This window comes from Seriola lalandi, unplaced genomic scaffold (genome assembly GCF_002814215.2).
Source record: "Seriola lalandi dorsalis isolate HSWRI2012SDOR001 ecotype SW California unplaced genomic scaffold, Sedor1 jcf7180002054850, whole genome shotgun sequence".
Taxonomy (NCBI): Eukaryota; Metazoa; Chordata; class Actinopteri; order Carangiformes; family Carangidae; genus Seriola; species Seriola lalandi.
This window is the reverse complement of record NW_019525403.1, coordinates 1,433,740-1,457,643: the sequence shown is the minus strand read 5'-3', so window position 1 is coordinate 1,457,643 and position 23,904 is coordinate 1,433,740. Positions and strand designations below refer to the sequence as shown.

General features: G+C 42.8%; 1 protein-coding gene across 1 annotated transcript in view; it reads left to right on the top strand.

Moving 5' to 3' along the window:
- Positions 1 to 3,224: 3,224 nt before the first annotated feature.
- The window catches only part of LOC111670276 (SH3 domain-binding protein 4-A-like), a 26,736-nt gene continuing 6,056 nt past the window's right edge, over positions 3,225 to 23,904 (top strand). The window contains exons 1-3 of the mRNA XM_023426923.2: positions 3,225 to 3,464; positions 12,108 to 12,262; positions 12,819 to 15,172. Of these exons, the coding sequence (XP_023282691.1) occupies positions 12,139 to 12,262; positions 12,819 to 15,172 (2,478 nt within the window). The 5' untranslated portion in view covers positions 3,225 to 3,464; positions 12,108 to 12,138. The remainder of the gene's footprint in view (positions 3,465 to 12,107; positions 12,263 to 12,818; positions 15,173 to 23,904) is intronic.

Genomic DNA, 23,904 nt, shown 5'->3' with positions numbered 1-23,904 from the left:
CAGAGTTACAAGTTGTCAGTGAATGCAACGCCAGCCACTTTTTCAAAATGTAAACTTGGAAAACAGACGATGTGGTAATCACGCAGCAGCTGGCCAGATGTGCAGCGGTCAGTCCATCTTGTTATTTCGAACACGCAACCACGAACAGTTTCGAGGAAAGACTGTTCGAAGGTATGCACTGCAATTCCCACAATTCATTGCATCAAGACTACAAAGATGCACAAAAGACACAAGTCACGGCCTTTTGAAAACACCAGCATCCGAGCTCTGATATGACCTCACATGACCAATTCGGTAATTATGCAACCACTTTGATGATGTAAACACACAGGTCATTAAACTCAACATCTCTACCGTTTATCCTGTGTGACTCGAAGACGTGAGAGCAGTCACTCCTCTCTTTTTTTAGATGTGTCTGAGGAACATAGGAAGTCCTGTTTGCTCATCTGATCTGTGGCTCTTTTCCACAGTTTGACTGTTTCAAACATATTAAAAACAAAAACAAAATCAACCAACCAGAAAGCACCTGGGAGAGCAGACTCCGGGGGGGCGGGGCTCTGAGAAGTGAAGCTGAACAAAACAAACATCACTTCTGCAAAGATGGGGAAGATGGAGACTGAGTCAGACTGAACCCTGGTCCTCGTCAGGCTCCATCATTAGCTGGAAGTAAACAAACCGATTGTGTTTTTGTCCACGATTCACTCCCTCCTTTCACAGTCCACACACCTGCTCTGAGATGTTGTTTGTGCACGCTCACGTCTACATCACATCACAGGCAGCTGTGAGATTTCAAAAGTCCACCTGAAGGATCTGCGCCTGCTGTGTTCCAAACCAAAACCAACTAGTCTGATTTACCTCAGTATACTGAGGCGTTCACTTACCACAATCCTCTTTTTGTCCTCCTCAACTTTTTTCCCAGTTGTTGCCATCAGGCTGCATATAACCTGCCCTGACCTTTGACAGGAGGAACTTGTTGGATGTACAACATGTCAGCTGAGAGGGGGATCTGCAGATAGTTTGCAGCCCTCAGAGTTTAAAGACACTTGTCTCTGTCAAACACACGGTGTAAAGAAAGTAACAGAGGTCACGACCTTTAAGACTTCACAGGGTGACAGCTGGCTGTAAACATGGTGCTCTCTGCTGCTGCTGTCTGAATCCACATATCTTCAAAAACACTTTTTATTTCACATGAAAGAAAGCATGCATGTGAACTGTGACTATTTTATTATTATAACAGGTTGCAGCTGCAGATCATGTGTGTATGTGGAGGAAATAAGAGCACATTATTAAACGTGGATGTTCTGGTCTTCACTAAAACTCCTCACTGTGTTTCAGCAGTCTTTACTGAATCCTCATGTGCAGGTAATCATCTTCACAAACAGCTGATTATTTCAGGACGGGGTTTTTCCTCCTCTTGTTGTCTTTAGGAGACGTCAGCTCCAGACCTACTCCTGCCTCTGCTCTGACAGCAGCTTTAGGACGCATCATCTGGGTTTTGTCAATGAGATGAAAGAGGGAGGCCTATTAGACTGATGGAAGCTGCTGCAGAGGAAAGCAATTATATGAACTCTCAAGCAGCCTTTTTTAAAGTGTTGCTTAAATTGAGTAGCTGTCTTCTAAAGTATAAATCTATATCACACACTCGTTTTTTTGTCTTTTTTTTTTACCTGCATGCGACGGAGGAGCGTCCTCTCTGTTGTTGTTATTGATGGAGTCATGCCGACTGCAGACCGCCGCAGAGAGATTTCAACTCACTGACAGCCTTTAATCACCAAACCCTCAATGAACCGCGCCTCATTAGCGGAGGAGCGTCCTGCTGCACGAGCCATTTACCCTTCAGCTCCAATCAACTTAATTTATAGAGGCTGTTCAACACAGATTTACAGAGAACAATCCACACAGTGTTGATCAGTACTGACTCCAAAGACAAGTTTGTTGTGTTTATTGTGTCTGTTTTTATTCTGTTTGTGGAAGTAAAGTCCGATCTTATTGAAGTTATTGACAATAGAATGATAAAATCATTTCATTGCAGTTGTAAGTTATTTCTGTAATGGAGATGTAATGTAGAGAAGTAAATCTGATAGAGCTGAATTTAATGATGCAGTCAGTGCAGGCCGCCTAATTAAAAATGATAGAATATTGACAAATAGAAGAAGAAATGTGAAAGTCATGGAGCAGGTGGGAAGACGTCAGACAGTGTCCAATTAGTATATTATCATATCGCCTTAAATCTGTGCTGTAACTTGACCCAGAGAGAGAGAGAGAGAGAGAGAGAGAGAGAGTGTGAAACCAGGATCGGAGGAAGGCAACAACAACCTGTGGCGCCTGAATCATCATCTCGTAGACCATGTAGTCCAGATAAAGCGAGAGAAGAAGAATGTTTCTGCTGTTCCGGCCTCACGAGGCCCCTGGATGCAGATTTACTGGGATTAGTTCTGCTCATTCAGAGCTTTATTCTACTTTTTTTTTTTTTTTATCTTGCAAATACTATCCACACCAGACAAAATATAAGAAATATTTCCTGTGGTAACAAATTGCAACAAGTATGACTAATGATAAGAAGCGAGGCTGCACAGGAAGAGGCTGATGAAATGTCTTTATTGCACATTGAATAATGTGAAACCCATTTAACCTAATTTTCTGAGACCGAGGGATGATGATGATGATGATGATGATGATGATGATGATGATGATGATGATTTGCTTCAACAGAAGATCTTCCTGTTTTGCTGAAATGGTATATATGATCAGAATTAGAATAGGAATGCTTTATTGATCCCAGGGGGAAATTCGGTTAGAGATAAAATATAATCATAAAATATGAAAATATGTACTTACCTATGTACCTATGTGATAATATATAAATAAAGAAATAAAAATATGTAAGGCTATGAGTATAAAATTGTACTTATCTCAAAGTGCCATAACATAAGAACATAATTTAATAAGTATAAATAAATAAATGATCATGTTGTATCCCTTCATAACAAAACACGTGAGAGTAACGAGTAATACATTATTTGGTTGCAATAATCTAATCACATGATTAAGAACTGATCAATTAATTAAGCCATTGAGTAGCCTTCAAGGCCAACTGCAGTTGGGGACGGCGTGTGTGTTCATGTGTGGTCCCGCCCTCTCCGTGACGTCACCCACTCTCATCCAACACAGCTGCTCCCTTCCAGTCCTCCGGCAGACCGGAGCGGAGACGGACGCGGCTCCGACGTGTTGGTTCACCTGTCACCGCTGAAAACTTCTGGGACCGGAACTGAGCTTTTATTTTGACTTATTTTGACTTTTTTATCTTTCTGCTCGTTGTTATTTTATTTTAATTATCATTTATCCTGAAGACAAATGACGCGAGAAAATACGAGAGAAGGAGAAAGAAGTTCTCCATCAGCTCTGGTTCACCCTCTTCTCACTTGGCACCTTCTCTGAGCGCTCGGGCTTCCGGCCAGCAAGAGGTCAGTTCACATTAAAATCAAATGTAGACTTTATTACTGCTAATTATCCTTTAAACTAACTGTTCCCACTGCTTCATTGTTAATTTAGCAGAACAATGTGTAGAGAGAAATTCGGCTTTACTCGCATGATAAATCTCTGTAGTGGGATGTTCACAGTTATCTCTCTCCACAGCTCTGTATGTTCTTAGTGTGTTATCATGTGTTATTTGCTGCTTGACAGTAAGTTTATAGTTCCATTTGTTGCACATTATGAATATTTAATGCTTCCTGCAGTGGTGTAAGATTGATTGTGTTTTAATTTTGAATGTTTTTATTGCTTGTTATGAGTTATGGTCCTTAATAGTCAGCCTTATGGTTCTTTATAGGGGTTTGTTGTGCTTTATTTGGGCAATAATATACTAGTATTCCTGTAGTATCGCTTCAGTATTTATTATAGGTTTAAATTCAATACCAGGTTTCTGTTCTGTCTCTCTTTCATTCTTTTCTTTTATCCGTCTGGCTACATGAATATTCATAAATTACATAAACACACAGGCGGCTGCAGAGAAAAGCTCAGCAGCAGCAGGAGGCAAAAGAAGTGACTGGAAATGATCAGTTGACAATATCAGCACCTATTGTCATGTGTGCGCATGCAGGGAAGCGCGTGCACGCCTGTGTCTCCAGCACCTCCTTAGCCCTGCCAATAAGGTCATCTGATAAGCTGCAAATCCTCTCTGTCTCTCTCCCTTTCTCTCTCTCTTTCTCGCTCGCTCTCGCTCTCTCTCACTCAGCCTCAGAAACACACACACACGGTCTAAGAGGAATGTGGGTTTTTCCTGTCATACTTTCTATTTCTTTTTGTTTCTTCTTCTTTCCTCCTTTCCTGACTCTCCTGCATCTTTACTTTTTTCTTCTCTCTGCCTCCTCTTCCTCCTCCTCTTGTCCTTTCCTTTCCTTTCCTTCATCTTCACCTTTATCTTTTCATCATCTTTCAAACACCTTAAGCAATTATTTTACTCCTCTTCATCTTTACTCCTCCTCTTCCTCCTCTCCCTGTTGCTGCCTCCTCATCCTCCTCTTCTTCTCCTGCTAATTTCCTCTTCATCATCATATCCTCATCTTCCTCCCGTCCTCATCTTTTTTGTTTTTTATCCCAGTCTCCTCCTCCTCTTCCTCCTCCTCTCTGTCAACAAGCATGAACACAAACCCATGTGAAAGTGACACTAAACACCCCCACCTTCACACACACACACACACACACAATGTATAGTATTTGAATCAGCACGTTGTCCTTTACACACTTGTACAAACTCTCCTCCTCAGTGTCTTGTTGGCACACAGAGCTGGCGTTTATTTTCTGCTCTCAGCAACAGATCAAACTCATTAACAAATACAGTGTATTGATTATATGCTGATCAGTTTCAGTCAGAGCTGGTTCAAATAATACCTTTATAGCATGTTTCTGAGGCTGCAGCTTCTGATAAACATGTGACACATGAGTGCTTATTGCCTTTCTCTTTTATTATCCACATGTCAATCGTTTGATCCATACTAATAGTATGTATTACTATAATGTAAGATCAAGAGAAGGAGTACATTTGAGAGTCTTTGCTTAAAGAATGTCATATTATTAATGGATTCCCAACATAGTTGCAGATTCATTTTATTTCAGTCGGCTAATAGTGACAGATCAAACAGAGCACGTCCTGCTGCTGAGAGCTGAAAGTGAAGGCTCTGAATACCCGGCAGTGTCCCAGCTAATTACACCTGTAATGTGCAACAGTAATATATTTATAAGGAAACCTAAAGAGCGTAATGAGGAGATGTTTTCGTGTCTGTAGCTGTATGTGTGGATGCTGGTGAAGGTGTAAAACACCACTTGCTGCAGTGTTTCCAGAGTGAGCGTTTTTATAGCTGCCTCTATTAGTGCGTTCAAGGACTCCAGGACAAGGACCTCTTCTGGGTTTATTTTCCATCAGAATGATGCTTTCCACCAGATACTGTGTGTATTTTGTCCTTGAATGAATGGAAACAGTCGTGTTCTCAGCTGCACTGCCACATGACACGCTGTCGGCTAAACCAACATGAATTATCGTCCCTTTAACACCCTGCGACTGTGCGTTACAGCTCAGTTTAAACACTCTGCGACTGTGCGTTAGCTCAGTTTAAACACCCTGTGACTGTGCGTTAGCTCAGTTAAACACCCTGCGACTGTGCGTTACAACTCAGTTTAAACACCCTGTGACTGTGCGTTAGCTCAGTTTAAACACCCTGCGTTTGTGCGTTACAGCTCAGTTTAAACACCCACACACTGTGCGTTAGCTCAGTTGGAACACCCTGCGACAGTGCGGTACAGCTCAGTTTAAACATCCTGCGAATTTACGTTAGCTCAGTTGGAACATCCTGCGACTGTGCGTTACAGCTCAGTTAAACACCCTGCGACTGTGTCACAGCTCAGTTTCGGTTGAGGAGAAAGTCAAGCACAAAACGAGGTCAACTGATAATAAAATACATCATCATTATCTAATAACCTTTCAAATTAAAACATAAATGGCTGAAATGTACTACATCACATTATAGCACATAACCGTGATGCTAAACCTTTTACATGCATTATAAATGCTGGTTAATGAAACAATTAGCTGCTTTTACATTTTCCTTGCATTAATCAGCTGTAGCACATTGACAGTCCATTTACAAGAAGGCGTTTGATCATCCGTCTGTTAATGCTTTATGATTTGTTTCTTGGCTGTTTTTCCTCCTACAACAAGAGACATGGGAGGTAAATTATTGCATTTGAAAAACACTTAACGTTAAAAAATGAAACTACCTGCTGCCCTGACGCTGACCTGCTGACGTGTTCCATTTTGCGAACCTCTCTTCTTAAATTGTCGGCGGCTGAAGAAGTGGCACTAACGCTCTGCACTTAGCAGCCTCATTTACCTGGAAATTCATCCTAACTGTAGAGAGCAGCGATTGTGATATTTTCAGATGATTTCTTCCGGTGATGAACGGTGGCGGTCGGGGCAGAGCGGCGCCGCTGAGTAATGTACTTGACCACATGCCAAGTGGAAGGTTTTTTTTTTTTTTAGTTCTGCAGGTCAGATTATCAGCAGGTCTGTGAGGTGAAAACATGTAGGAATCACCTGGACACCCGCAGGAATATGACTCATTGGTTCTGATTCGGATCAATTATTTCCATATATGTCGCAGGCAGTCTACACCACTTTGAGCCCTAAATAAATGCAGGTTAATGACATCGTATCGTACATTTCAGAGAAGGAAAAGTGACAGCTGATCTTTGATTTATTACATATCTCCTGCCTCAAAGCTGCATTAATGATCTGATGATTCGTGAAGAGAGGAGCAAAGAGGAGCTTCACCATCACACTCTGCTGTGGTCTCACCCCCAAGCAGTCAAATAACAGCTGGATGCGTCCCCTCATATTTTGCAGTGGCGATAGATTCAGTAGAGGTCTATGGCCATGATTTTTCTATCTGTGTAAAGCACAGTAGTAAATCATTGATAGAATCAGTTTCCTGAAGGGTTTTCCAATTAGTCCACCTTAACAAGCAAACACTGAGATTTGCTTTATCATAAAACATCCACATGTTTCTCCTCACCTACGGTGGCCCACAGGGGACAGTAGTTAAACTCATGCAATATTAAAAGGACTCAACAGACATAAAAGGTGAAACTAGTAATAATGGCCGAGCACTTTCTCTGCACAGACAAACTTCCAAGGACATTTTTTTTCCCTCAGCTCCTGTTCATTTCTGCTGCCACTCCAGGTGTGAACACATGCCCTGGTGCATGCTGGGAACAGAGCTGCATCGCCGCAGGCCACAGCAGAGCAGCCATTTTTGCACCTGATTCCACCAGAATGTGTTTCTGTTCCTGAGGTCAGGGCGGAATTAAACCCAAAGTGGCTGCGCTCAGTTTCCTGCAGTATAGATGAGAGAGCTGACCTTTAACGGAGCCAAGCAGTTTTGATGGTTTTTACTTTGGTTCAAAGACACAAGCAGGAAATGTAGAGAAGGAATCTGAGAAGCTGCAGTGAAACAAGTTGAACAATCTCGTTTTAAAACGAGAAAGAGAAAGAAAAAGTCCGTGTAGACCAAGATAATCAATAAGCAGAAACTCACATTATACAGTAAATAGAGGAATCAGATTTTGGAGGTTTTATCATCTGCAGCCAAAACCAGAGTGAAAAGGAACACCTCCGCGTTGGCCATTATGTTTTCTGCTTGTCTTTCCGTCTCATTCTTGTGAACACAATATCTCAGTAACGCCTTGAGGGAATTTTTTTCAAATTTGGCACAAACATTCACTCGGACTCAAGGATGAACTGATTCGAATTTGGTAGAAAAAGGTCAAAGGTCAATGTCACTGTGACTTCAACAAAACACATCTTGGCCATAACTCACAAATTCATCCACCAATTATACACAGTAGACACAGTTTAACTCAATGTCTATAAGGATAAAATGAAGTGAAGATGTTTTATTTCCAAAAGGTCAAAGGTCAGCTTCACTGTGACATCATAATGTTCTGCAAAAACACTCATGCTGTAACTCATGAAGGAGATTGTGTCGATATTTGCTGCAACTTTGCTGGTTGGCGGAGGGATACGAGCGTGAGGCTGGGACTCTAGTTAGATGAAAATCTAAGGAGACTTAAATATAAATATTACATTAAGTACAATGTTTGACATGATAAATGTTGGTTTCCAGCCACACATTAACAGGTCTGTGCTGCTGTGTCTGGTGCTCCATCCTGTTATCGTCTCATTTTAAACAGCTGCGATGGCGAGGCGATAAACTCTGCGTACGGCTGCTGCGAACGGTTATTATAGCAACATTCATCCGGGGGATTAGGGCCGGCTGACTCGCGGCTAATTAAACTTTCGACTCCCCGGCGTCCTCGCCGCTTCATCACTCTGTCAGCCTGACTGAAATGAGTTAATAATTTCACAGACTCAGATACGAATGCACCAGTGGCGTAAAAAAATATCCCTGTCTCCAGTTTTGAGGATGGCTAACCCACAAGCCCTCCAGCAGTTTGCTGCTGATCCCCTGGAAGCTCCTTTTTTCAGAGTTTCCTCTCCCTCTTTAATTGAAATTTCTCTGCTGATGTGAAGTACAACAAAAGTTAATTTCCCCAAATGCTGTATATTCTTTGTGGTATTATCCGGCATCTATAGAATGTGCGGAATCCTGCCTGTGAAAGTCTCATTTTTTGCAGACAAGGCCACATGCAGAGTGTTCAAAGAACTGTTTAACTTTGTGTTTTCATTCTGGCTCGTGTCATTTTCTTCCCTCAGGTCCTGGATGTTTTTGTGTTGTAACAAAGGGTTTCGTCTTGCAGTGGATCTGCAGGGGTCGTTCGGAGGAATCCAGTTTGTTCTGAACTGAGCCTCCTGCTGCGTTTCCCATCGCAGGGAACAGCTGCTTCCAATTCCTCTCACTCAGAGTCGTTCTCACATCCTGCTGCATTTACCGGGGATCACCTCAGTGTTGTATCAAAGTAGGTGACAGTGTCTTTGTCAGCCGGCGCGTTATTGATCGCTGCCCGCTGAGTGCTCACTTTGGAGCGGGAGGACGGGGTTTTTATCGACGAGCCACACGCTCGGAGAGGAGTTTGCCTGGCTTTCAGCATCAGCTCCCATGTGAACAGATGCAGCCATTAAACAAGCCTAACTTTCCCTTCGTTCCTCGGCTACAGTTTCACTCAGCTTCCCACGAGGAGCTGCTCTGAAACAGTTCCAATTTCCAGTATTTTTCATTTCGAAGCACGAGAGACTAAAGTGTGAACGTACAGTATCTGCTCAGTGCTCAGCTGCAGAGGTTTGAATAAAGACTGTAGTGGCTCATTGGAGAGTTGAAAAAGTGTTGGGACTCAACTGGAGTAGCAGTAAAAGTTTTCATTGTTTTTGAAAAAGTATGAGTTTTAAAGCATGAGATAAAAGTAGATACAGATACAGAGTGTCGTGATAGTATGGTGATAAATCATTCAGTGCACTGGAATTTGTACAGTAACCCGATTTTTTCAGTGTCACGTTAGTAAAAAAGGGATTGGAGTTAATCAGACTCCTCCTGGGGAAAGGTGATTTCTTACAGTCATATGAGAATATCTGCATTTCATATCCGCAGTCATATTTAACATGATTTAATGCAAAGCTGACTAAAAAGCGGAGAAATCGGATTACTGCTATACGTAAACACAGATTTTTACAATGTGTACACAGCCTGATGTCTTCTTTGCCTCCTGTGGTATCTAGTTTCACTTCATTTTAATTTTATGGTGGTGATGCGCTGTCTACTTGATAATTTTGCTGCTGTTAAAAGACCGAAGGAAGAAGAAGGAATGGATTTTTTTTTATCTCATTAGATAGAAATGTCCTTGGGGGACACTCATAAGCTTGCTTTGAATAGAGCTAATAAATGAGAATATTCTGCAGAGCACAGTTTAAAACATTCTGCTGAAAATTGATCTTTAACCCTCGAAAACCTGAGTTAGTTGCTTTGAATTAACAGTAGCTTTCTTTGGCTTTGGGTTAGGAGAATGGTCATGAGCTATAGTGGTGTGTATAATAGCAGATTTTAATGACAGTCAGGTTATTTTTTTGTTCGATAAGAAGTAACATAATGAGATCTCAAATTATTTTTCATATTGTAGTTCATTTTGGTTGTTTTGCATTGATGCGTGTAGAGACAGGAAGTTCTGACCAGCTGTTCCGAGACATATCAGCTGTATGAGGAGACAAAAACATCTGTATTCAGTCCTGGGGGACTCTGAATAATTGATATCAAATCTGGTTAATAAAAGCTAATTTGCTGTGTGATTTTCTTCAGTTTTGACTGAAAACAGAAGAAGCTGGCACAAAGTGCATATGAATGAAAATACTTTATGTTTAACGTGAAAACGCTGAGCAGAAACTCAGCTCCAAACATTAAAGCTCTAATGAAGATAATCAGTGAAAGGCATTTACACGGCAGCCTCTACAGTCTGTGCTGCTTTAATCAGATTAAAATGGCATCATTAGTGTGCGGATGCAAATGTTCCCACCGCCGCCGCCACTCGCCACATCCTGTAGGAATAATAAAGCGTCTTGTGACTGAAGGGAACGTTTTGCTGCAAAACAATTTCTCGCTGCCTCTCTAATCAGATTACAGTCCTCTGCTGACTTTGTGTTTTCATACACAAATTGAATCACAGCTCAACTCTGACAAGGAAATTGGTAACTTGGTCGATAAAATCAGAGACGTAAATACTCAAAACGCAGAGCAGTGCAGCCAGAGGAGGGAGAGACGCTGATATGCAGGACTCCTCTAAATATAAAGTATTTCTACAGCATGCAATTATATTTTAGATAATAGTGCACTGCCAACAGTTTGGGAAGACTGTTTTCACAAAGCAAGCTCCATAAAGAAATAGTTATCCCACTTTGGTGCAGCAAAATGAACCTGCACGTTTTTTGAAAGATATTTGCATCTAGCAGCTTGGTCACATATGCACTACTCACAGGGCTAGTTGCTACACTACTGTAGCTACTAAGATAGCTGCAGTAAGTCGCTAGCTGAGAAATGGTAGCGCTAAGTCAGCCACAACAGCTCAGTTTAGTTGCCCCTGGTGTTTTATATTCAGGACTGCATATCATGACATTCATTGAAGAGTTATTAGAGAGTGAATAAAGCTGAGCTGGCTAATTAGCTTGTTAGCTAACTGGACAGGAAGCTCACGCGGTTTATTTTAAAGACATACTGTATGTTAAAGACTGTTAAATTAAGCGAATCTACTGACTGATGGACTTTCATTGAAATTAATGGATTTTATAGCACAGTTTTGCCATTGCAAATGTTGTTATGATGCAGCTTTAATGCCAGTTGGAAGCCAGGCCCTTCCACCCAACATCAGTGCTGGACTAAATCTCTGTAGCAACTGGTGGAAAGACTGAAACCAGAAGAGTGGAAGAGTGAGTGTTCACATACTTTTGGCCACATAGTGTATTTGCAAATGTATTTTTCAAGGCAGTTTGTTCTACTTATTCAATTTTGGATGGGAGAATATAACAGATATGTTTTTGGCAAAACCGTTTAAGGTCAGATAAGAGGCTTAGTTTCTGAATATAGTCACACTGGTCAGCATTAGTATAGCATGCACACATTTTCCCACCCACATTCTATTATTTGCTGCAAAAAAGCATGGCCAAAATGTCAGTGTTTGAAAAGTGTGCTCGCTTCTTTATTGACACTTTCGCTCAAAACTTGAATCTCTTTTGGTTTCATTATTGCTTTTCGATTTCTCTTCCCCTAGCTCATATCTCTCTTGTTCTGAGTTCCCATCTTATGTTCTTTACATCAATTTGGAAAAAAACCTTCTTCCTGCTCAGCTGGGAGCTCATTTCTTCCCACAGCACATCCTTCATACTCAGTTACTTCAAAAAAGCAGTGATATTTGTCAACCTTATTTTCTGCTGCTGTGCTCTGACCTTTGTTGCCGTTAACTGTGCTACTGATCTAGAAAATTAAGCTTCCCGCTCCAGCGTTGCTTCAGGAATTTGCTTCATATTCAAGTGTCGGCTATACGCCTGAATGCAGATGTGTTTTAAATTGGCTGGTCGCACCCATGTTAAATGCTTTATGTGTTTATTTCCCATCCAGATGAAAAGCTGCCAGTGAGCAAACGTTTACGATGGCTGCCCATCGAATCATCAGAGTGACAAACAACAACCACATCCTCCCTCGCTGTAAGTCTGAGGGGACACTCATCGACCTCAGTGAAGGGGTCACCGGGGCCAGTCTCAGCGATGTCAAAGGTCAGTGTTTCAGTCAGATGTTGCCACATTTTAAGTTGTTCAAGCCTTAATTATTTCAGATTTGAGTCATTTAAATTTGTTTATTTGTTCATCACTTTATACTTGTTTGTTTAAATTTTTTGCTTTTCATATTTTGCAAATAAGTTATTCAGTCATATGTTGGAAACATACATTTTTTTGCTCCTCCATTTCACTGGTTGCACTCCATTACAGCTCTGTTTACATGCTCTATATACGCTAATGAGGTGAACTAAAAATAGTAAATCATGCAGTAAATTATGCAGCTGATCTGCTCCTACATTTAAGTCGTGATCTGAAAATGTTGTAGGTGCGTCCAGATGATCAGAAATAAGGTTTTGGTTACGCAATCAAGGATTCAGATTCCCTCAAAAACCACTGAACCATTTGATCAGCAAACTTTATGTCTGGTCATTAGTTGAAGTGGCCCATTATATCTGTGTAAGAATATGAGGTAACTGCAGTATTTTTAGTAATAGTCTAGAATAGGTCCAAACCAGTTACAAAACACTTGGTCTAATATCTGTTTCCTTTCCAGTGCCTTCTCCCAGTGCCTTAAGGCTGGACACTTCCTCCTCCTACGGAGCTGCACAGGAAGTTGTCGCCATAAAGGATTATTGCCCAAGCAGCTTCACCACGCTGAAATTCTCCAAAGGTGATCGCCTTTATGTGCTGGACACATCAGGTGGAGAGTGGTGGTACGCCCACAACAACACGGAAATGGGCTACATCCCAGCCGCCTACGTCCAGCCGGTCAACTTCAGGAACTCATCGCTTAGCGACAGTGGGATGATCGACAGTCTCGGGGAGGGATACGAGGAAGGGTCAAAGGAGTTTGGAGGTTTGGGGGAGTGGACAGGGATGACCCTGAAGCCCTCCCCAATGTATAACAACAGCCCCTTCTCTGTGAACCCCTTTATCTGTCCATTAGATCAAAACTGCAAGGACATAGGTGTAAGGAACTCAGCTGACCTTATTCTGTTTGACGCTCTTGCATCTCCATCATCCTGCTCCAACTTTAACACTAGCACTATCATGACCAATGGGTTCAGCAGCTACCATATTAACAATACCACCCCCACCTGCCCAAACCAAGAGGTTGTCCCTAACCTCCACAGGGATAATCCATTTTTCAGGAGTAAACGTTCCCATAGTCTGTCAGAGCTGTCTGTTCTGCAGGCGCAATCTAATCCAACCTTACCTTCTTCGGGATTCTTCACAGGCCTTAAGGCTCCCTCACCGGAGCAGTTTCAGAGCAGGGAGGACTTTAGGACTGCTTGGTTGAACCACAGAAAGCTAGCCAGGTCTTGCCATGACCTCGACTCCTTGGGCCAGAGTCCTGGGTGGGGCCAGACACAGCCGGTGGAGACCAACATAGTGTGCAGGTTGGACAGTAATGGAGGGGTAGTTCAGCTTCCAGACACCCATATCAGCGTACACATCCCCGAGGGCCACGTCAGCCATGGAGACTACCAGCAGATCTCCTTGAAAGCCTTACTGGACCCCCCACTGGAGCTCAACACAGACCACTGCTCCACCGTGAGCCCCGTGGTGGAGATAAAGCTCAACAACATGGAAACCAAGTCCTTCATCACGCTGGAGATGAAGGTATCAGTAACTATGAAGAAAGAGACCTGTCACACTGCTGAAGTGCTTTGTGTTCGCAGCGATTGCAAAGAGGGGCCTTACATACCGATCCCTAATGCTTACATTTATAAAGATACAGTCCAGGTGCAGTTGGACAGTCTAGAGCCCTGCATGTATCTGGCCGTTGTGGTTCAGTCTCAGTGCATCAGCCACAATACGACTGTTTGGGACCATGTGCATAGGAACGTGACTTTGGGTGTCTATGGACCCAAGCACATCCACCCTTCCTTCAAGACAGTTGTGGCCATGTTTGGGCACGACTGCGCCCCCAAGACCTTGTTGGTAAGCGAAGTGGGTCGGCAGGCTACGTCGACTCCACCGGTGGCCCTACAGCTGTGGGGGAAGCACCAGTTCATACTGGGACACCCTCAGGACCTTCGTGTGGGATTGTACTCTAACATGTCCAACTACCAGGTGAAGGCAAGCGAGGGCACCGGGATGATTAGGGGATTTCAGGTCAAACTGGGGAAGGTCAGCAGGCTCCTGTACATGATAACATCACACAACCCCAACAGCATCTCAGACTTCACTCTCAGGGTCCAAGTCAAGGACGCCCTCGACTGTATCCTCACCCAGTTCTGTGTCCAAACTCCACAGCCGCCGCCAAAGACCGGAGCAAGGATAACAGGTCAGAGGAGGTTCTTGAAGAAGAAAGAGGTGGATAAGATTGTCCTCTCACCGCTGGCTGTCACCTCCAAATACCCAAAGTTTCAGGACCGGTGCATTACCAACCTGAAATTTGGCAAATTGATCAAAACGGTGATCAGGCAGCACAAGAGCACCTATTTGTTGGAGTACAAGAAGGGTGATGTTATTGCTTTGCTAAGCGAGGAGAAAATCAAACTGCGAGGGCAGCTGCGGACCAAAGAGTGGTACATTGGATACTATCAGGGGAAGATGGGGCTTGTCCATGCGAAGAACGTTTTGGTTCTGGGTAAGGTCAAGCCCATTTATTGGTGTGGGCCGGACCTAACGACCACCATGCTGCTGGAGCAGATCCTGAAGCCTTGCAAATTCCTTACGTACATCTACGCAACCGTGAGGACGGTTTTAATGGAGAATGTGGGAAACTGGAGGGCGTTTGCAGATGCCCTGGGGTATGGGAATTTGCCGTTGAATTACTTTTGCCGGACCGAGCTGGACAACGAGCCGGAGAAGGTGGCGTCGGTTCTGGAGAAACTCAAAGAGGAGTGTACCAATATGGAGAACAAGGAGAGGAAGTCCTTCCAGAGGGAACTCATGATGGTAAGACAAACAGAGCGTGTGAATAACACGGCTGTGATGTGTGAGAGTTGTTATATATGTTTACTTTTCCATTTTTTTAAGTCACAAACATCCCAATAGACTCGACAGGAACCTTAAAGTTTGATCTTGTAGAGTGACATTTACCTAAATCTCTATATAGTACCTCCTGTATACTTTAATGGAGTTTTGACATTTAGACTTTTGGCTATGAAATGCTGGAAGAAAGAGGGAAAGAGCACTCAAAGCTCAAGATGACATCTTTAAATTACTCCATCAGTCCTTAACCTGAAAATAAACCATTTATAATAATATAAAAAAACATCCAAACCAGCAAATTCTCACATTTGAGAAGCTGCTAGAAGAGAATAATTTGCATTTATGTTTGATAAATGACAACTGCATAATCTTTTGGGAAAGAGTAGTGAGTTCACAATCACTGAATTTTCCTTGAGCAGAGAAATAATGGTGCCATCCTCCTGTATCCTCCAACTGTTACAGGCTATTGCTGAAATAACATTCAAAGCAAAATGTCCTGCATTACCATAACACTGCTGCAGCAGCTTAAATGATGAACATTATGAGCAAGAGGCGACTTCCATCACTGTCTCTCAGCTGGTTGCTGCATCATTAGTTAAGCTTTGTTGAAGCTGAAAATAACAAAAATCTAATTTCCTAAACAGTTAGAGTCGCTCGCTGTCTGATTGATTAGAGCATCAGCTGCATGATTTCTTTCCACTTGAGTGTGTGCTGCAGTCAGACAGTGTCACATAAAGGGTGGATTTTCACTCCCATCCCGACCCTGCAGGTGGCTGCCTGCAAGCAACCAGTAACCTGCCACCAGTGAATAAAAAGACAACTGAACGACTAGTGTTAAGTTCAAAATAGCATTTATTCCTATTAGAACTGCATATCTTCTTTTCCTGTACCGTCCAAGTCATGTGATCCCATGGGAATCCCACAGGAATCCCGTGGGTTTCCCAAAAAGGTTGTCAGCCCCCAAGGTGACAAAACCTGAGTGTGAAGTGGGAGGATTTTTCCTCACGCTCAGTCACATGAATGCTAAGCAACTTGTCTTGTAGCCTGAGGTGGCTCACAGCAGGAACAGCCATCACATGAAAAATAAAGGGCGTGGGGGTGGGGGGGCAGTTGTTTTCACTGCAGTTTGAGTAAAAACAGCTCTGTCATGCGGACGCATGCAGGCCTCGATGTGTTTTTCTACTCCGACAGCGCCGACACCCTGGGGGAGCCAAAATAGTCCCGAGACGTTTCCCTCGCTAGACGCCATTATTCAAAAAGTACTTTAGCAAAGTACATTTTCCAAGTGGTGTTTATCCAGGCAGAGTTGATGAAGCGTGCACGCACTTTTGTCACAGCGACGTGTTCGGGGGCGGCCGCAGGTTTCAGCTGGCGGCCGCCGGAGCAGCTGGGGGTAAAGTGCCTTGCTAAATGGGACTTTGACAGCAGCTGTTAAGGTAAAGGAGAGTCACTCATTTTGCTGTCCATGCTTTTATTTATTTTTTACCTCACACTTTTATTCAAAGCAACGCACCTGAAACTACCTTCTCCTGTTTTGCTGTAAAGTCATGTGACCTCCACCATAATCTGACTGATCTCCGCCATGCTTTTATGTTTCATAAAAGGCTTTTATTCTGGAGGCTACCCTGAACTCCTGCTGAGGCTCCTTGACTTGCTGCATGCACAAAGAGCGCCGGGGCTTTTTATATCTCTAAACTGGGCTTCATCCTTAACTCCATTGAGCTCCATTTTTTTTAACATTAGCTAGAAAGTGAAACAAGGACACATTTCAATGGTCTTTATTGAAGTCCAGCAATTTTCTTGAAGCTAAAAACATTTTCATCCCCTATGACGATGTAGAAATTTGACCCTCCTGGGAACAGTTTGTCCACATAGTATAAAGTTTACAACACATGCAAGTGTTAGACCGATACATGGAATACATGAAATTTACACGTCATATGATGTTTCCAGGCTGAACGCAGCCACAGAAGAACAGATTTTGAGCTCTGACTGGTTTTGAGCTCCTCATCGTGACGTTCACTGACACAGATCCGTTTCTGTCTCGTCCCATTTCCCTGTGTGGTTGGGTGTTGCAGAATCTGGGGTCAGGTTAACGTAGGGCGAAACACAAATCAGCTGCGAAACAAACTTCAACGTAACACCTGTAATTGTCGGCTGTTTGACAGATGATCACTCATCTGGAATTTCCTCATCTCACGAGCCGTCAGAGGCTCTGGCAGGTGAACTGTGACATTGAACGCCTCTTCTTCATTTGATTTCAGTCAGTATTTTAAAAGGAGCAGCTCAGTACCTCACCTAAATTTTACATCCAGGCACACGTCTTGTGTCCTGCTGTAAAAAAGTCAGTGCTCCATCTGTTGCGCTGCTTCAACTGTTAGGAATCACTTTGGGCTGTGTGTGTGTGTGTGAATGTGTGTGTGTCCTGCGACACTTTCCCCCCTGCAGAGCAGTGAATTGTCTTCAGGCTGCAAGAACGAGATCCAGTGTGTCACCCAGGCTTAAATGACCAAATCTTCTCCTCAGCAGAAAAAGAAACAGCCCATATTATATAATTCTTCTTACTCAATAAAACATTCCTTTAGTGGCTTTAAAATCCTCATTTAGCAAACAAGGCTTTCATTGTTTCTTCTTCATAATGTGGCTTTTATCTGCTCAAATCCATTTAACTATTGTGTGAAATCTTACGAATACAAGTCGAATTCAAAGCGTTAAATTACTTCACTCACAAAGACCCATGCTTGAAATTAGGCAGACATGATAGCGCAGGATGGGATCGATGACTGGAAGGACGTCATGGTGAGGAGCCCAGGGAGTGAGACTCCAGGGATCATTGCACCCCACCCCACCCCACCCCCCTGTGGTTTCTGTAATGAGAGAGGAGGAAGCAAAGAAGCGAGAGAAAAGGATTCAGTGGGTGGGATGTGAGAAGTGATACAAGTGGAAAAGAAAAGAGTTTAGACACACCTACAGGATAGTGACTGAAGAACGAGGTGTGGTCTTTGTTCTGATTTCCTCACCTTGTTACACTGACTTTATTCATTTCTTCAGTTCTGCTTGTCCGACACAGCCTCCTCTTTTTATCTGGAGCACCACAAAACTCTAATCTCAGTGTGTCACACATGTGTTCAGCTTATCAGTTTAAGTCGAGACACGGCTTTTGGTGAAGAGAGCAGACCTGTGGATTGATCCCATTGGCTCTGCCACCAAGCCGAACCACAATATCCTCATATTGTGGGTTGTAGACAGAGAAATGGAGACATCAAATTGTATGTTATTGTTGCTAGGAAGGCAACAAGCTGAACTAAGATGGATAAATATGACTAAAAGTGATATTTTCTTGCACAGTTTTTAGTCTCCAGACTTTAAATTGAATTTCTTCCCTTTGCAAAAGTGGAAATTGTATTTCATCTGTAACTGTGTGACGTCAGTTGTGCATCTGTGTGCGACAATAAAAAATGAAAGTGTCGCAGCAGAGCGAGCACTCTCATAGTCTTCAGGGCAAGAACGGCTCGTCGCGTCTCCCCCTCTCCGCCACACTAGCCGACAGGTGTTCCCACGTGAAATGTGAGCTGCCATTGATCAGGAGCTGAGCTGGAGGCCTGGGGGTTGGGGGGTGGGGTGCATCTGACACCGCCTCGGCAGATCTTTTAACACCACGGCTCGAGTTACAAAGGCAGAGGACAAAATGAGAAAGCCGTCCCTTGTGCTTGTCAGTGGAGGAGAGTGTCATTTAATAATAGATCCATGCAGGGGCGGGGGGGGCGGGGGGGGTAATCAATCCCCTGCTTGTAGATTTCCATCTAAAACCAAGGCCTTCAGTCGTAAAATGTAACAGTAACAACACCGCAGTGAGCTCGGAAAATTAAACTTCATTATGAATGTTCAGACATCCCCTGTGAGAACCAATAAAAAGTGGCCTGTTGATGAAGTGATGAATATTTAACAGCACAACCTGTTTCATCCAGACCTGACTGCTGCAGGTTTATTGGACCAAAAACTAGAAACATGAGATGAGACGGAGCAGCAGAGGTGTTTGTTAAAGCTGAGATGGTTTCAGGAAAAATAACTGCTTGTCAGGTGGAGTCAGTTCAGCAGGGAGTCCAACCCCGCACAGAAGCAGAGAGGATTTTTTCAAAATGAATCCTGCTGTTACACTCTGCTCAGAAACCTGCTCCACAAAGTGAGAGATTGATCCAAAGTAAAAAGCTGGAATCAGCCTGTTCCAGCCAGACAAGCACTGATGGGACTTTTCAAACTATAGGAACTAAACTCAACAAATCAGGAGATAGATGTTTCTTTTTTAGCACTTATATTTGTTTTTCTGCCACATCTGAAGTACCTTGAATATTTGGCAAATGAGACTGATGACAAGTAACTGAAAAAGAGGTGTTGAAAGGTGGAGAGGGAGAAAGACAAGATGCTTATCTGCAAAATATTCAATGATAGGCTCTTTCTTTCCTTTCTTTCCTTCTCCACCTGCCTTATATTCTCCTCCTCTCTCTCTCTCTTTCTTGTCTACCTGTCACTATCATCATCCACCTTGCTCTATCTCTCCACCCCTCCCTCCCTCTCCCATCTCATTTAGCTGACAGCCGCCCAGTCAGCTGTCAGCTCCGTCTGTCCGTCTGCTTCGGGGCCTTCCTGCAGATCACCACGATATACACTTTAGTCTCTGATGGAGCAGACGCTTTTCTATTTATAGATCAGAAACATCTTGCTAGTTAATAACATGGAAGCATCAAAACCAGGCAGGAAACAGGGGACGAGATGAAGACAATGTGCAGCTGTAGATCCAGTTGGCAGTCTGGCGTTTTACAGAGAGTACAGCATTATTCAAAGCTGTCATATGTCTAGTTTAATTGCATGACTTAATTGGTTATTAGAGACATGATGGTGTTAATGAGATGCCACAGGGATCTATTCTTGGTCCATTACTAGTTACATTTGTTTTGAGTCGTCCTGCTTGAGGACATGTTGTTTGAGTCGTATACTCACATTGGCTTTTCTTGGCTTTTAAATGTAATCTCTGTAACTATGGTAGAGTAGAGAGATGTGGCGGCCGTTGGGGGGCTGGGGATGGATGTGCAGGGGGAGGTCCTACTCAAAAAGAAAAGGTCAGAGCAGCTCATTTAAAGAAAAAAAACAAGTAAACTACTTCATTCGAATCTGTGTGACGTGAACTTTGAACTCACGTTCGCGTGAGGATTCATTGTGTTCAAACTGAGATCGATCTGATGAATAGGACTTAAAGCGCTTAGTGCGGTTCCTGTAATGCCAATTAAATGTTCCAGTCTCTGTAACAGGAAGTGATGGTCAATGGTGTCAAATGCAGCGCCGAGATCCGACAAACACAAGTACAGAGACGAGTCCTTTGTCCGATCTCCCGATCTGTGACACATCTGAATCCTCAGATAAACTTCAGTTCTGTAGGAAGTCACACAACTGATCTCTGGAGGTTAGATAGAGGTCTGTGGTTGGCCCAGGAAGTATTTGGGAAAATATGGGGCCCCTACATGAATGCAATATTCAATGGCTAACCAGATGATGCCAATGCTTACCCTGTATATATATAGATTTATAGATATATATTTTTCCTTCCATGTTCTTAGTTTTTATTGTTATTATTATCACTACCTCTTGATGAAAAGTGAATGACATCAGTCTGTAGCTGGCTAACACACCTGGATCAAGAGTAGAGATTGAATTACAGCTCCTTTAAAGGACTGTGGTGCACAGCCAGTTAATAAAGACAGATCATAACTTCCGTAAGCAGAGGAATAGTTGGGATGGGGTCTTAGATACAGGTTGGTGGTTTAAATGAAATCCTCGAGTTGGTGGAGGTTGAGAGGAGAGAAACAGATTTCCAGCTGTTTCTGAGGTCCCTGCGTTTGAGGATAAATTGGATGAAAGCGCGGGAGGTGATGAATTTAGGATCACGTGGTTGAATAGAGCGATGACTGTCAGCCTGGCTACACAGCTGAACAGAAACCTGGAGTTGTTTTTTATTTTGCTCTATTAATAATGAGTAATAAAGCTGCTATGGCGTCACAGAGGACTTTCCTGTGTGTGCTAAGAACGCCATATCCTTCAAGTTTCAGCGAGGTTTGCTTTAATTTGCAGGTTTGGGAGTTGAACCATGGAGCTAACCTCCTCTGTCTTGTTAGCTTTTATTTCAGAGACTGAACAGAGTCTAGTGTCTTTTAGCCTGCAGCACGATCACGTCTTTTAAATAGATCAAAATGCTATTTTAACCCATAAACCTTTGCAAATTTATTCAAAATCAAAAACTGAAAACTTCATCCTCTTATAGTTAAATCTACAATATAGTAAATAAGTGAAACAAGAAGTGAAAGTGTCTGAATACTTTCTGCAGCCACTGTTAATGTAAATTGGAGCTAAAAACAACAACTGGCAACGTGTCCTTGAGCAAGAGGCTGACCTTTGACCTCCATCTGTTGCAGTCTGAGCATGCAGTGTTTGTCTCGGAGAGAGGTGACACTTGTCTTTTTCCAGAAAACAAAATTCCGATTTTTTTTTTCCCCAGTTGAGTTGAAGGTACATGACTGTGCCTATGTGCGCTCCATGATCCCATGTCCTTTATTTTGAAGCACAAACTCCTTCCTGTTTCCTGTTGGTGCCTCCTGCTTTTAATCCTTTCCGGCTTAAACGACACATCATGCTCTCCTACATGAACAGGAGCTCTTGATTTGCATTTGAACACATCATGCTCATTCCCAGACAGCATACGGCTTAAGAGTTGAACCCTGACGGTGTGTGTGTGTGCGTGTGTGTGTGTGCCTCGCCTGACCCGGTCTATATTTAAACTGAACCCTGTGTGAAGCCTGAATCAGCAGACGGAGGACATCACAGCAGAAGGCCAAAGTGCTCGTCGGCCAGGTGGTGGAGCAAGATAGAGACAGACAGGGAGAGGGAGAGAGAAAGAGAGGGGAGGGAGGGGTGAGGTTGTTTCAAAACCGAAATAATTTATCATCTCAGTCTGGTTTGAAAAGACTGAGCTGAACATCCACTTTTCTGACGCTGCGGTCTCTCATAGAGAAAGATAAGAGAGATGAAGGATGAGAGGATAAAAATAGATCATTCTAATAACTGGGGATAACATGACCTTTGGATTATGAGGTCCTTCCTGTCTTGTCTTTAAAGACTGAGTTAAGGCTTGAATATGCTCCTGTCAGCACACACTCTCATGTGTTAGTCACTTGCAGAAAAGACGAACGAATCCATCTATATTTTATTAGCACTTTATCTATAATTTGCTAATAATTTCACAGTTTTTCTAGAGTTAGTTCTTGTTTTTATTGCTATTCAGCATCAATTTGATTATTCTCAGTTTAGTGCAGCAGTGATTATTTTCATTATCGGTTAATCTGCACTTTATTTTCACGACTCTCCACCACGCACCACGCAGGCGAGCTCGCAGTCGGCCATTTTTTATTCCTGCAGCTGGTGGTTGAATCTCAACCTTTTCTAAAATGAGACTTTCAGACTTGTGCTGTAGATAATCCACTTCATTCATGGTGACCGCTGCTCCTCTCTTCTGCAAGAGAAACTACAAGCCACAGCCAATGACAACAACAGGGTTGGGCAAACAGCCAATCAAATAGAAGTAGAGCAACAGACAGTCTGTCCTACCTGGCATCAAATTCATGTCATACACTTCCATTACCAAAGACTTGGACATGTGTACTGTTGTTTTCCCGCCCACGTAGTGTCCTCTCCAGACAAAGGCAGGCGCCTCTATCAGACACTGAGCTCTGACTGTAGAATAATGATCATTAACTGGAGCAAACAAGGATTTTTAATATCGTGCATCCATCTAGAATTTCACTCAGCCGACTCTCTGGAGCTGCACCACTCTATTTTCATTTATTCAGAACAGAATTCATTCATTTACATGGATGCACAGTTTCATGACTCTATAGGGAACTATAGGACAGGTGAAATCAAACGTATCTACAGGCGTGTGTATAGGGAGGTTAATAATTCATCAGTTAGTGGTGAGAAAGTGATTAATGGTGAATAATATATTAGTCTTATTTGAGCGTTGATTGCAGTGGTCAGCGGTTGTCAGTGGAAACCGCTGTCAAGGTAGAGCAGGGTAAAAGGTGAACGTTTCCGTGGTTACGCGGCGCAGGTTTGGTTTCATGTGAACTCTTGGTCTGAGCAGCTGCTGCTTCTTTTGTTGTTTCCTCTCTGCAACAGGATCCTGAACCAACAGGGTTTTATCAACAAGTTACAGTGAAGAGCGACTCTGTCCTCATCACTACATGCTCATATTTGAATTAAACCCACTGACACTATCTGCATCTGAAATAACTATGTTTTAATGCCTGTATGAAATCACTTGTTCTGTGTCTCACTTTTATTTTGTAGTTACTCCTTGATTTGTCTGACTGCGTTACAGATCCACAGATCAAACATGTTTAATCATGTTTAATCTCATTTAATGTCATTTATGTACGGGAGCCCTGAAAGTGTCATTTTTCGTAGTGTCAATTTTTTTTTTAAATTTAAGTTTCTGTCTGAGGCCTATAAATAACCCAGAGAGGCAAGAGAATTATTAATTATTTATTTATTTTATTTTATTTTGTTTTATTTTTCTGGGAAAACAGAGAGAATCATCTGTCAAAAAACAACCCCTGAGAGGAAAGTAGTTTTTCTATTTTTTTTTTGGG